Source organism: Bufo bufo, chromosome 4 (genome assembly GCF_905171765.1).
Source record: "Bufo bufo chromosome 4, aBufBuf1.1, whole genome shotgun sequence".
In the NCBI taxonomy this organism is placed as follows: domain Eukaryota; kingdom Metazoa; phylum Chordata; class Amphibia; order Anura; family Bufonidae; genus Bufo; species Bufo bufo.
Genome location: NC_053392.1, coordinates 309144710 through 309160054, shown reverse-complemented (window position 1 = coordinate 309160054; position 15345 = coordinate 309144710). Strand labels below are relative to the sequence as shown.

At 42.1% G+C, this 15345-nt stretch overlaps 1 protein-coding gene across 3 annotated transcripts in view; it reads right to left on the bottom strand.

Annotated features, from left to right (window-relative positions):
- Window positions 1–2915: 2915 nt before the first annotated feature.
- CASP8AP2 (caspase 8 associated protein 2) overlaps window positions 2916–15345 on the bottom strand; it is a 133322-nt gene continuing 120892 nt past the window's right edge. For 2 of the 3 annotated variants that reach the window (XM_040428766.1, XM_040428768.1), the window contains exons 8-10: window positions 9179–11708; window positions 5548–5647; window positions 2917–4536 (exon numbers count right to left, since the gene is read on the bottom strand). In XM_040428766.1, coding sequence (XP_040284700.1) covers window positions 4474–4536; window positions 5548–5647; window positions 9179–11708 — 2693 coding nt within the window. In that variant the 3' untranslated portion in view covers window positions 2917–4473. Of the gene's footprint in view, window positions 4537–5547; window positions 5648–9178; window positions 11709–15345 lie in introns of all 3 variants that reach the window. The other variant, XM_040428767.1, reaches the window with a different exon arrangement.

Below are 15345 nucleotides of genomic sequence, written 5' to 3'. Positions count from 1 at the left end.
TGGATTTTACTAGTATATGACGTAAAGTCATGATTTTATGACACGGAGGCGAGTATTGTCCCACCCTTATCACCCTCCCCTTACATGGTTTGTTTTTCTTGATTCTGTGTATGATAACTTTTATGTTAGCTCTTGCGTTTTAGTGTATCAGCACTACCGATTGGAGGTCATCTTCTGCTCCTTGCTATTTATATTTATATTAATTTTCTTTCCAGGTTGACTACAGGTTTCCAGCGACCCGTGGATGATCGTTCCCCAGTGTTGTTTCTAGTCCTACCAGGATTTCAGTTGGGGACCATTCCGTTTTTCCGGCATCAGTTGGAGGTGACGCCGTTTTCTTCATGAGTGTTGGCGTTCCAGTTTCGGTTACCAAAGAAAGGAAGTTGTGATATGAAGGAGGTCCCTATATTGGGGACTAAGGGGGAGGGACTACTATCCTCATTGGTGGAATGTTTTTTCTGTTTATCTTCTTTGCTGCTGTAGATTCAGTAAAGAAAGAGTTAAGCAATACTCGCCTCCGTGTCTTTCATAAAATCATGACTTTACGTCATTTACTAGTAAAATCCACAATTATTTTAAATAAACTGTTCATTCCCTATAACTGACTGTCAGGTGAGCACTATATTCACAGGCAGCAATCAACTCTTTGGTATGTGGATGAGAAAACATGTCCCATACAAAACATAAAAATTCTGGATGGCAGATCTGTTTACACAGGACAAATCCTCAGAAATCCGGATTTCAGGTGCTGCATCACCTGATTAACCCCTTCCAACCACCATACAGCTATTTACATTGGCGGTCTGGATTTTAAAGATGGTGCCTGCTCCTGAGTGGAGCGAGCGCCATAGCCGCCGAGTGCCTACTGTTTCATACAGCAGGCTCACGTTGCTAATGCCGATGACAGACATTTAACACTTCAGATGCATGCACTTCCAAGTGTGCTCTGGCTCCCGGTGGGGATCGGAGGAGCCAAAGTGTGTTAGCAACAGCCCCTGTCCTTCTGTGTAACAGGAGGTTGCTGCTTATTTTTTTTCTATGGAGCCCTGTCTATAACACGGCTTATGGTATAGGGAACACCGTAAATTCAAACCCCCCCCAAAAAATAAAAAATACAAACAAATAAAAACTGGTTGTGGTTGTGCATTTTTTCCAATTTCATCCCATTTCTAATTTTTTTTTCCTGCTTCCCACCACATTGTATGCAACCATCAATAGTGTCATTAGAAAGAACATCTTGTGCTCCAAAAAACAAGCCATCATACAGCTATGTGAACAGAAAAATAAAAAAAAGTTATGACTTTAGAGGGCTCGGAGTAAAAAATGAAAACGGAAAAAAAAAAAAATAATAATAAAAAAAAAGCTGAAAATCGCCTGGTCATGAAAGGGTTAATGAGTGTTTGTCTGTTCATGGGCGGTACCTTAACACAGGGCAATTATTTGGAATGAGTGTTTATACGAAACCATTCTTTGGATTTTCTCTCAAAGTGAGGCAGTTTCTTTAGTGATAGGGACCCATCTGCGGAAGCCATCTTGACACCTGGAAGGTGGGCCCGACACGTATGTGCGCTAAGAGCTTCCATTATTCATGTATACTCATTTATAGTGTGTATTGTACCACTTTTATCTAGAATGCCCCCCATTTCTTAGCTCTATTGTTTGTATATATAATGGTGTGCAGCCATTTTGTTTTTTGGATTTTCTCATGTCAAATGTTTTGAGTTTTCTGACTGGTAACGAGAGAGATATAATAACCCATTTAAACAAATGAGGATTTAAAACGATCTGGTTATTTTGCACATGGAATAGATACGAAAAATGCAACGGCTATGTGAAGAAGCCCTTAGTTTGCCATTTGATAAGTTATATAAAACTCATCTCATAATGTGTATATTTACAAGTCTGAAATCTGCTTTAATTGATTATGAGGCCATTTCCACATTGTTTTCAAGTATTAAAAAATTTCTTCCGCAGAGATGTTGAAACCTGACAACCCTAGAGCCTAAAAATGAAAAATTAAAACAGACTAAGATAAAGAAGTCTTGAACATTTTTTACATAGTATCAAAGAAATGCATACAGCTTTATACAAAATACATGGCTTAAGTCTTTACATACACAAAAAAGTTGACATCAACATAATGTTGGATCTGTACAGGGATTTACAATAACATGAATGAACTAAGGTGAAACTCACATTTATAATAGCAGTACCTTCAAAGTAAAGGCATGTTAGAGAAGGAAAATCAAAAACCCAGAAATACAAGAGAAGAGAAAACAAACTGTGCATTTAAAGCTTTGTAGCACCTAGGACTCAATTTATGGAACACTTTTCTTAAAGAATTGGTTTATTGATCAGCTCACCAAATTAAATATTAATAAATAGTGAATAACGTAAGACCCTACCTTTAACATTGAAAAAAGTGTTGAACGTCAAGATTCTACAAAAGGGGAAACTTTACTGGGGCAATATACATGCAGAATATCTGGCCAATTAAGCCTTGGCTCTGCAGAACTTAGGTGCACAGAGGGGCTAGTGCCAAACCCTAAGGCACACGTAAGGCTGATGCCAGGTTTAAGATCCTGCTGACGGATGCTCTTTAAGGCTACTTTCACACTAGTGTTTTTTGCGGATCCATCATGGATCTGCAAAATTGTTTCCGTTACAATAATACAACCACATGCATCCGTCATGAACTGATCAGGTTGTATTATGTCTTCTACAGCCAAGACGGATCAGTCAGTCATGAACACCATTGAAATTCAATAGGGGACGGATCTGTTTTCTATTGTGTCAGAAAAAATGGATGACTTACATTGTGTGCCAGGATGGATCCGTCTTGCTCCTCACCACATTGCAGACAAAAAAAAATAAAAAATGCTGCTTGCAGCGTTAATCTGTCCGCGATGGCAGCGCAACCAAGAGGAACAGAATGCATTTTGGTGCATTCCGCTTCGTTCAGTTTTGTCCCCATTGACAATGAATGGGGACAAAACTGAAGTGTTTTCTTCCGCTATTGAGATCCTATGACAGATCTCAATAGCAGAATTGAAAACGCTAATGTGAAAGTAGCCCAATAGTGTTTTATGGCTATGTTCTTGAAGATCTCTATTTGCATCAGCCCCAACAGAAATGTTTTTTGTAAATGATGAATCAAGGTGACTGCCTTTGCATACTCAGACAATGGATTTAAAAAAAGTATGTAAATGTTTTGTTAACATCAGGACTGAAAAGACATTTTAAAACTGTTGCTTACCATCATCATGTAACACATGTTTATACTGGACTATGTAAAGGGAGTTTTCTAAGTACATATTTTTTTTAATTGGCAGTATATCAATGAAAATCACCTTACCTTTTAAAAAAGTTTCCACTACTCTGATCCCCATTGGGCTTGCACCAGTCATGAGCTGTTCATCGTTGACGTGATCACTGCAGCCAATCACTGGCAACAGTAGTCACATGTGCAGAAAATGAGTAGTTATGTAAAGCAGTCACATGAATGGAGGGGGACCAAAGTTTTTTTTCTATTTTTACTCTGATCAATGCTCTCTGCCAATTTTTACTAAATCTTGGAAAACCACTTCAGGTAGGTTATACAAGCTGCAGTTTTTGAGGCAAAACCTGACGTGGATTCAAATGGAATAGGAAATATAAAGGAAGGATGGATACTTCATCATGCGGGATCCACTTCTTGCTTTGGCTCCAGAAACTGCAGCTTAAAAAACAAAACAAAACTGGGTCTGATGCAGTAGACTTACTTTGTTACAACTAATACAAGACATCTTGCCTTTACTGCAGTTGATACTAGCAAGATTTATTCTTTTGGCATTTTATAGTGACAGCATAATACAGTGACAAACTTGCCGATTTCAGCAGGCTATAATTTACGGGCTCGTATTCAGTACCGATACGGTGACCCTCACATCGTGTGCCAATAGTGACGCGTAGCCCTGCTCTCCCCCATAAATGGCAGGTTTCTTTCCTATGAGTAACATGAAAGAAACCTGCCAGTCATGCTCAGGAGGCGGGGAGGGTAGGGCCACAAGTCTCATCTTCCTTGCAGCATAGGCCCGTGGTGCGAAGATCTCACTGTCAGTGCTGTAAAATCAGCAGGTCTGACACTACATGCACGAGCAGCATAGTAGAGGTGTCAGGTTCCCTTTAACATCGAGGCAACCAATTATTAGTTACAAATATTACAACTTTACTAACGCCAAATAATGACCAGTTTGTCAATTACCTGCAAAGTCATTCATACATAAAGATAGACACAAGTGCAACATAATGTGGATGCTGGAAATGGATCTGAAGCTGTCCGAATCCCTACACAGCTTCTGTTCAAGGAGTTTCCTCTAGAATACATATATCTTACGATATTTACAAAAATCAGAAACATGTTCTGATTGTCATCGGCCAACATTTAGTCTCTTCTTTGTGTCAAACACTGGAGGCACATGAACAGGAGCATTTTCAGCTGCTGGAATTTCTGCTTTTCTTGAAGAGCTTCATTAACTGTCGGAACCGTTCTTCCACCTGAAGTTATAAAAAGCAGTTTTAGTTTTACTGTAATATGAAGCACCCAGGAACATAACATTTATTATTTAATTAGGGTCCTTTCACACGTCCGCAATTTTTTTCCAGATCCGTTTCGGATTTTGCGGACCCATTCATTTTCAACGGGGCCGGAACGGATGCTATGTGCTGTCCTATTCTTGTCCACAATTGCGGACAAGAAATTTTCTATTATAGTGCCAGCGATGTGGGGTCCGCACATTGCCGGTGTCCGTATTTTGCGGATTCGCAATTTGCGGACCGCAAAACACCTACGGACATGTGAATGGACCCTTAGCCTGAAATTATGCAAATATTTTACATCATTGCTTTATGTTACTGACATCACCTGTCAATTACATAATGTCTCATCTGCTGAAGATTCCATTACTGTGGATTCCGGGCAAACACACAGCAGAATTTCTGTATCTTCATTATTACAGTAAAGTCACAAAAATATAAAGCAAACAAGTATACTACTTGTTTTTAATCAGATCCTTGTACATGCCCCCACTTCAGAGAGGTAATGCTCTATATATTATGCTAATTAGACCCAGGGGAAAAAGCAGCAGAGCCATTACATCTCAGGCTCCGCTCACTTGCCTTGAAAAGGGCGCAGCAGCCATCTTGATTGAAGATCCCGCATGTGGTGACACATGACGCCACGCACTGTACGAGATTTCACGTGGAATCTTCAATCAAGATGGCGCGGCGACCTCTTCGCGATAAGGTGAGTACTTTTTTTTTTAACCCCTGAAAAGGTCTCCATTTAACATAAGATGCTGTGATCAGCGATGAATGTGGCATCTGAGGGGTTCAATGATGGCGATTGCGCCCCATCCCCCCGCCCCCATTCCCCATCATTGCGCCTACTACTTACAAAGAAATGTGCTTGACAAAGTAATTTGTCACAGAGCAAATTTCTTTGTGAAAATCGACGAAACAGCCAAATCGAAGTTTTCAAAACTTTGCTCATCTCTAGTTTATACACACCTGATGTGGATACTTATTCATACTTGAAGATAAGAAGATAAATGTCTTTTTAGTTGGCCCAAGCCTTTGACACTCTAGGAGAATTGTACGGTCTTCATCTCTGTAATAAAAAGATAAAATTACAGCTACATAAAATCAGGTAGAAGGAAAAGCAAGGCTAGGACTAGACAATGGCCCCTACTGCACCACTACAGGCTCTGGAGGGATTATGTGATATGGACACAGATTAAAGAGCACCTTTCTGCAAGGTCAACCCTATTATACCAGGTATACTGCATGACAGATCTAATTGTAATCAGCAGGACCAACCCCATCTTGTGAAAATCTGTTAGTGTTTCTAAGAGGAAAAAATAATAATTACTAGTTGCAAATGAGGGCTTCAGTATAGAAAGGGGCATGGCCAGCACTGAAAAACTGACTAGCAGCAAGAGGCAATGAAGCCCACTTCTGTCTAAAGAACAAAATGTTCTTTTCTCGGGAACGCCACAAAGGATTTTCACAAGGTATCATATTAATCAGCATGATCAACCCTATCAAGCAGTATGCTTGGTTTAATAGGGTTGACGATGCTGAAAGTGGATCTTTAAAGGGAACCTGCACCATATAGAGCAGGAGGAGCTGAGCAGATTGTTATGTAGTTTTATGGGAAACCATTCATTAACATGTGTATATGATTCATTTGTATTAGGGATCGACCGATTATCGGTTTTACCGATATTAATCGGCCGATATTGAGGATTTTGACCGTTATCGGCATCTATTTTGCCGATATACCGATAACGTATGGGGAACACAGAACGCGCTGCTCTCAGCGCTCTCCGTGTTCCCTCCGCAGCACAGGGGAGAAGGAAGCAGTGTCTCCCTCCCCCTGTGCTGCCGCCAATGACAGGAGAGAAGACAAGAGGAGGGGAGGGGCTGTGGCCTCTGCGCCACCAATGAAGATGAGTCTTTCATTAATTCATATACAGGAGGCGGGAGCTGGCTGCAGAATCACATAGCTGGCTCCCGACCTCTATGAGCTGTAGCTGCAGTCCGCGGTAGTTAACCCCTTAGGTGCCGCGGATCGCAGCTAAGGCTCATAGAGGTCAGGAGCCGGCAATGTGATTCTGCAGCCAGCTCCCGCCTCCTGTATATGGATGAGAGACTTATCTTCAGTGCGCCCCCCCCCCCCCAAGTATTAATCATTGGTGGCGCAGTGCGCCCCCCACCCCCATCCCAATAGTAAAAACATTGGTGGCGCAGTGCGCCCCCCCACCCAGTATTAATCATTGGTGGCAGTGGCCACAGGATCCCCTCTCCCCTGCTCCTCCGATCGGAGCCCCAGCTGTGTAATCCTGGGGCTCCGATCGGTTACCATGGCAGCCAGGACGCTACTGAAGCCCTGGCTGCCATGATAAGCTCCATGCTGCTGTGTGCACAGAGCACAGAGCAGCAGGGACAGTGTGAGCTCCTATTCACCCTGATAGAGATCTATCAGGGTGAATGGGACAAGGGTTCTAGTCCCTAAGGGGACTAAAAGTTAGTATATAAAAAATAAAAAAAAACACACAAAAATATTAAGTATAAATGAAAAAGATTTACAAAAAAAATACACGTTAATAAACAAATTAATTTTCAGCAGATTTGTGTAGGAATTTTTTTTTTTTCTCAAAAATGAAAATTCCCAGAATATCGGTATAAATTATCGGCTATCGGCCTGAAAGTTCACAAATTATCGGTATCAGCCATAAAAAATCAATATCGGTCGATCCCTAATTTGTATTCCTTCTCATTCTGATCTTTGAAGTCAAGAAAACAGTCCTATCAGTGATTGACAGCCTTCCCTCTATGTATATAGAGATAGGTGTCAAATCATTGATAGGATGACATCATGATGACATTTAACAAGCGGACAGGACTACATCACCGTTGGGAGACAGAGGGGTGGCTGTTCAAATGGGTGAGCAGCAAGATACCGGAGCTATAACCCGCTGACTGTTACAGCAAGTAGCAGCCGAGGGAGGCGGAGTTACATAAACGGCTGAGTGACTAGCGCTCCTGTTTCCACAACTGCCACAGAAAGAAATTGGAGCTATGCAAATAGAGCACGCTATACTGTTGTACTGTCAGTTTTGTGGCTCAAAAAAGTTGCATCGTTTTCTGCAACATTTTGGTATTCCTCGCCACTTTTCAAAGTGGTCTACGTTTAAGAGGCGAAAGTGGGATTAGACCTGGATTATAGCACGTTTACTAAGTGCAAATATTGAAAATGTGGCAGCCTATGCCAGGCAATCCCCTGGTGTACATAAAGGTGTAAACCACATTACACTCACCACATATATTAAGGTGTACTGGTTCATAAATTTGGGGCAGGCACACAAAGCAAAGACAGACTTATAACAGACACAAAAACAACCACAAATGATAAATAGTTCACAAATGTCCAGACACTTTCTACAGCAAAAAGGCAGACTTCAGACTTGGCTGGTGATCATAAAAGCACAAGATGCAGCATCCCTGTACTTAAAGGGATTCTGCTTCCACCAAAATGGTCCCCCCCGAATACCTCACAGTTAGGAAAAACCAGTTTACTACCCCCTCCCACCCCATTTACAAATCAACAGTTTGAAGTCAAGGGGGTAGCAGTCTTGATAGATCTCCAGTATAAGGGATTACTAGTATTGTGCAGCACAGGGGTATAGGCGGCAGACCAGGATCTCTAAGGTGCAGAATCAGACAAAAACTGCAGAGAACCAAGCCTCGTTTTGGCAATTCCTGTACACCCCAATAACACTCATCCATTTTGTTTTTGTCTGTGCTCTCAAAGGAATATAGGGGGGAATTTATCAAAGACTGCCATTTTACACCAGTCCTTGATATCTCCTGCGCCACCTGAGGATTCACCTAAATTACGACAAGACGTAGGCCTAATCATAAATTAGACGCATCCTCCAGGATCTGTCTGCCTAAACAGAAAACTGGTGTAAATGATGATAAATGTGCTGGAGTCTGATAGCCCTACCCACACTTCACCCACAACATACCACCTTTTCGGGAAGTGGCTCAGGTGACATTGAAAACGCCACCTGCACCTAGATTTAGGCGCAATGGCATTTAAAATAGTCAAACACCGGGTTTGAGTTTTGTAATTTTTTTACACCAGAAAACTGGATGATGACTTCCCCCTATGACACACAAACCACCTTAGAAACTTGCTGTGGATGGTGTAGCCTGAATTAATAGCCCTGGTATGTTAATCAATCCAGAATTTAGCAGGCAAATATGAAACCGTAGACATGTATGTTGGTGTACTGCTGACGCCAGATAATCTAGTGCCTTCAGGCCAGTAAGGAAGAAAATATTTGTACTACTTGTCTGCAATCAGTGAAAAAGGAAAATCACAATTGAAGGGAACCCATTCTTCCAAAGAAGAACGATGAGGATTTGAGTTTTAATGCTGCTCATTGTTGGACAATTTTTACCTCCGCAGCTTTGCTGCTGACTGTAATCTTGCATAAACTGCAAGTTCTCTCAGTAAGACTAATCAGAAATTGGAATGTATGCAATAAGAATGGATACCAATTTAAATAGAACCACAAAAAGATCCTACAAAAAAAAAGTGCAAATAAAAAAAACTCTAGGGAACATTTACCTTGTCCAAGAAATGACGACTTCTCCTTTCTTTTTGATAACGTTCTTCGCAGACAAGTTGGTTGGAGAGACTTTGGAGGAATGGAAGTTTATAGCCCCATCACTAACAGCTCTTGTGTGTCTCTTTTTATCGGCCTTCTCTAGAAGTAAGCTTTCAGTTTTATAATGCTTGGTACCTTTGTCCTCATCAGGAGGCGAAGTTTTTTTACGTTTGGCTGATGGCTCCTCATCTAGCGATTTCCTTTTCTTCTTCAAATTTAAATCCACAGTGCCGGCATCAGAAGTTTTTTTAGGTAATATGTCAGCAGGCACTTCTGCATTGCATGTTTCTTCTATACAGCTTGTAACACTCTTCTCACAACTTATTTCAGAATGTTCTACAATATAATTTGCTATTCTCTTCATTGCAGCTGGGGACTCTAGGTGGCTTCTACTAGGAGGCAATTTAAATACAGATTCGTCTGGGACTGAGACTTCATCAGGTCTCATTAAATCAATTAAATAATTGTCTGTGAGATTTGTTAAATGTAAGGGATTTGGATGGAGCTGTATGCTGCCATTATGTGCTTCCGACATTGTGTCCAGTCTAGTTTCCATTTCAGGTTTATTACCGTCGACAGTTTGTAAAGATTCTGGTACAGTATTATCAGTCCCTTCAGATGAGGAGTCACAAACTGGAGAGCTAGAAGACACAGCACGCCTTATTTTAACAATAAAATGGTCATTCGATTTTTCCATTATAACTGCCTGCATGGGTTCACTTGGATGGTACTGAAAGCTGCCCGATTGACCTGTATCTTCTGAAGATCCAGTGCTTGAGTTATCAGAATCCAAAGTTAAATGTATGTCTTGTTCAGTTGCATCTTCATTAGTCAGTTCATCCAAAAATGACCCTTCACAGTATTTTACATCAAGTTTCGATATGGGCTCTGTATCACAAAATGGTCTAAGAAAACTGAGATGTGAATCTGATTTCAGAGGTGATGGAAGAGTTAAAGACACTGCAAGATCCTCCATAAGAACTGAAGAATAGGATTTCAGTCGATCCTCAGAGCCACTTAAGGTCTTGATGGAAGAGGAACTGGTAGGAACCTCTAGCAGGCAGTTTTCATCAAAGACATCAGGGTTTAGTACGGTGTCAAGTCTAGAAAAAGTGTGCATATGTGGAGGAGAGATGGAAGACCAGGAAAAAGCTGATTTTGTTGGCGTTTTATTTTCAGACAGTGAATCCACATTCTCAAATTTCTTACTGGATGATGCCGTTTTTTTTGGAGTTTCTAATATCCACTCATCTTCTATCAAGGTGTTAGATGGTAAATTATCTGAGTTGTGAAGCAAACTCTTAAAAACGTCTCCCATGTGATCATCACTCACCAAATTAAAAGACAGACCTGAAGAATTTAGTTGACTTTTGGGACATGGTGCATTAGACGCAAAAGACTTGGAAGGTGAAACATGGGGAGGCTCTGATGTTGAGCTGACATTACTAGAAGGAATATCAACATTCTCAGAGTTAAAACCAATTCCTGTTAACTCCTTTACAAGTTCCTTATGCAGCACAGTGTTTTCATTATTTGGATTTGTTACTGTTGCTTGATTGTGAAACTCAAGTCGCCTTAGACAAGGCATTGATCCTGATGAACGTAAACATACCTTATCCATATTTTTGCATCTCTTATTTCGAGAATTTTCCACAGGATCAGATTTTTGGGTGTTTGTACAAGATACTATATTTTTTTCAACTTCAGCCTTGTCACAAAGTTTTAAAAGCACTGCTTTAAGGATGTCAAACAATGAATCAAGCTGCTCATCTACGAATTTCCACAGACTTGTCTTCATATCAATAAGAGATTGGTCAAAAATTCTGACTACAATCCCATTCTTTTTCAACATTCTCAGTCTGGTCTCAATGTGCTTACAAAGTTTTTTTTGCAATCTTTCTGGTAAGGAACACAAGCTGGACCAGTCTAGACTTCTTACCAGACTAACAAAATATAACGCTGCTCTTTCAATTACCCGATGGAACTGATTAAGTGAAAACTGAATCTTAAATTTCATGTATTTTTTTCTTATATGTTTCCTTATAATTCGTAACATCTGTAGAACATCTTGTATACTTGATGGAGTAACAATTTTTAAAATCCCGTCAAGGCAAGAATCTGCACTTTCTTTTTTTCGTTTACTAGTTGACAATGCTGCTTGTTTGTCAATTTTAGTTTTACTTTTAGTAGATTTTTTTTGTGCTGTAGTCAGTGTTTCTGGCTTGGGCAAAAACAGTAGTTCACTATCCTGACCAGACTGACTTTTATTCACACTTGTCACTTGGTCAGGGCTACTTTTAGACTGGATTGTTTGCTTACAAAATTGTTCATCTTCACTGACTGTCTCCCCCTCTTCAACTTCATCAGTAGAGGTCACTGCAGGAATTTTACTGCCAAAGTCTGACTTATTATCCGGTTGACAATTTTCCTTGTTTAAATCTTCAGATACTAACAAACAGGTAGGTTTGGCGTTTGTCTCTGGTAGTGATTCTAAAGTAAAAATGGCATAGATATTAGCATACTGTAACCACAGACAGACCTAAACTTATAAATGTATTTTACGTAAATGTTCACAATTAACAATAGTGCAACAAATTCCCAGCGGACGCTCAGTCTATTCATTTCAGTTGACAAAGGCTGGACGGGCAGAAAAGGCATCCTTTATTGGATACACTGATTGGAATAAAAGAGCATATGAACTGAATAGATTGAACGTCCGCTGGGAATTTGTTACACTGTTTTCTGGAGTTTGCTCCTTCTCATGCCGACGCGCACAAGAATCAAGTGCCGACCATCTTCCTAATTCACAATTAACAATAAGCATTAGCAATTGTGCTTTCCCATCACGCAGCGCAAGGTCTATTTACTACTGGTGATGTACCGGGTTTCACATCACTATGCTAGGCGGAGACTTCTGCCTAGCGGTGAGCCCAGTGACATTACCGGCACAAATGGGTGGTCTATAGTGCTGCCCTAAGAAGTTTTGGAGGAGGGTACTATACAACGCAGTATAGCACCAGATTCCAAAATAGTCTCTGGCAGCGCTATTGACCACCCATTTGTGCCAATGACATCACCGGGCTGACCGCTAGGCAGAAGTCTCCTCCTGGCATACTGATGTAAAACCGGGTACGTCACTGGCAGTAAATAAACAGGCAGAGCATCAGGAGCATCTGGGGAAGGAAATGTCCCAATCCTCCACTCATATATAGTAAAATAAAGAAGTTAATATTTGGTAATAAGTTTAGAATGCTTTTACTTATCCAAGCAATTCTAAGACTATTCTCGTGACAGATCATACTTCATGTGAATTTAAGTCGATATGTTTTACCATAATGATTTAAAAAAAATCCAAAATTTACTGAAAAATTTGCAATTTTATAAATTTGACTTTTTCGGCTTTTAAGACAAAAAGTGATTCAGCAACATTCACTATATGTCTACTTCATGTTGGCATCATTTTGTAAATGTCATTTTATTTTTTTAGGGCATTAGAAGCCTTAGAATTTTGAAAGTAATTTTTGAAATTTTCAAGAAAAAGAATACATAATAGAAAACACCAAGGGCCTCTCAGACTTCAGTACATGGCAACCCTGGAGAAGTTTGTAAGGCCTCCGGCAGCCATCGGGAAGCTGCTGTAACAGCACCCCGATGGGGGAGCTTCCTCCCTCTGTTAATCCCTTACATTAGTGGCTGCTACTGACTGCAGCATGTAAATAGTTAAAAGGCTGGGATCAGTGGCAGCACCCACTTCACCAGAGTCCTCAGCTGTATGTTACAGCTGACACCCACTGCTGATGGAGGCAGCTTAGTTCCTGTGCCACTGCCATCACTGTGCAGTAACGGGGGTGGGGGCTGTGGGGGGCTCTGATCTCCAGATTCACGAACAGAGAACGAAACCACAACTATTAGAGCAATACTCAAACTTGTAAGGAGTATGTTTAACATGATAGATCTGCTTTAGCACCTTAACGGTAAAACAGATCCAGCAGGATCAGTCCTTGCCAGCAATCCGTCCGGCCCCATTGACCATAATGGGTTCCGGAGAAGATCCAGCCGCAACCCGGCACATATGCAGAGGAGCGGCCAGACAAATACTGCTGTACGCAACGGTTTTCATCTGGCTGCTCCTCTGCGTATTTGCAGTGTTACGGCTGGTTCTCTGCAGAACCCAACTATAGTCAAAGGGGCTGGATGGACACACTGAATCAAAATGAGTACATTCAAATGGGCAAATTTAAAGAATCTTTCGCAGCTATCAGAGGGTTACTCATTAATTACATCTATAGGCTCTAACAAGGCATAAGGGGGGCTTGTCTACCATTTCAATGGATCAGATGAGATCCATATATCTTGTGCCTAAAACAGGAAATAGATAATGTCAGAAAACAAAATCCATAATGTACCAAGACCAATGGTTGGGACTTAACTCATATTTTAACTTTTATATGTGCACCGTTAAGGCCAGTTCACATGCCTCAAAAAAAAACAAAAAAAAAAAAAAACACACCCACACCTTGAAACATCCTCCCATTTATTTCATTGGATAGCAGCACTTGTTTCTTTTCCACGTGGAAAAAAGAATCAGCAGGACCCATCTTGGGGCAGAATCAGCAATGAAAACACCAGCTGAAAATGCAGTTTTGCAATGCACTGGTTTAAAAAAAAAAAAAAAAAAAAAAAAAGAACATTTTAGATTTCAGAGAAGAAATTGCTGCTAGTAGAATCATTGAATAGGCATTTACACACTATTATACATGCCCCTCATAACCAAATACTTTGATTTGATGGAATGCTTAAAAGTGGTTTAACAGCCTCCGGACCGCCTAACGCAGGATCGCGTTCCGGAGGCGGCAGCCCTGCGCACAGTCACGCATATATGCGTCATCTCGCGAGACTTCCTGTGAACGCGCGCACACAGGATCGGAAGGTAAGCGAGTGGATCTCCAGCCTGCCAGCGGCGATCGTTCGCTGGCAGGCTGGAGATGCAATTTTTTTTAACCCCTAACAGGTATATTAGATGCTGTTTTGATAACAGCGTCTAATATACCTGCTATCTGGTCCTCTGGTGGTCCCTTTTGTTTGGATCGACCACCAGAGGACACAGGGGGAGGAATAGGAACTTCTACAGGTCCACTCACCGGATTGCGCAGACTGTGCTTTATCAACCAAATGGCCCCAGAGGGCGGATTGGGAATCCTTCAGATGTTCTCCACTGGATTTGCGCAGGTGGAGCATTATCAACCAAACGGCCCCACAGGTCAAATTGGGAAACTGTGAGAAATCCTCCACTGTCCGGGATAGGGCACGCGCCCGGCCGACTGGGATGTCCGTTCTGCCGCCGGGGAACGGAGGAACCCAGAACGGCGCTAGCAGGTGCCTGGGTGTGTATACCGGCCACTGGTCAGATAAAGTGCGGCACTTGGCCGACCAAGGAGCACGCCCAGTCGGAGAACGGGGGGCCCGGAGTGAAGTTCAGAAGGCGCCTGCTTGTAGTTACCGGCCGCGGGAACCCACCGGCGCAGGGCGTAAGGAGCAAGAGGGGGAGGCCTGTGGACTTAACCATTCCTGGGACCGAGGCCCTGTGTTTGTTTGCTACCCCCCCCAGACATGGTCTCCAGAGGCCCAGAACCGTAGTAGAGAGGGGGGTGTGGAGGGGACGGTGCCGAGATGCTCACCTAATCCGGATTACTCACCTCATTTCATCCTCTTCACCCCTCCTCAGCTTACCAGCAGGGTCACCTCTTCAGCAGCTGGCACCCAAAGTGGCAGGAGATTGAAATGGTGGGGGAGGGGTCTAGCCGGAAGGTGACCCCTTGGCTGGGGGGAAGCAGGGAAGCTGGGCTGCCCTGGTCCACCTTTTCTTCTTGGGGAGGTCGGGTGGTGAGGGATTCCAACACCGGCCTTGCTCCCGGGGTAGACAGAGTGGCTAGGCGACTCAGTTTTTCAAAACCTAAAAAGAAAAAATTATAAAGTAAGTCGCCCCAGAATAAGCAGGGAGGTCTGCCTCCTACGACACTAAGCTGAAAACTGATATGCTATCGCCAGGCTGGAGGGGGTATAGCCGGCAGGCCTCTCCAGAGGGGAGACCCCACCTGAAAATGATGTCAAACAGCAGTAGCCAACA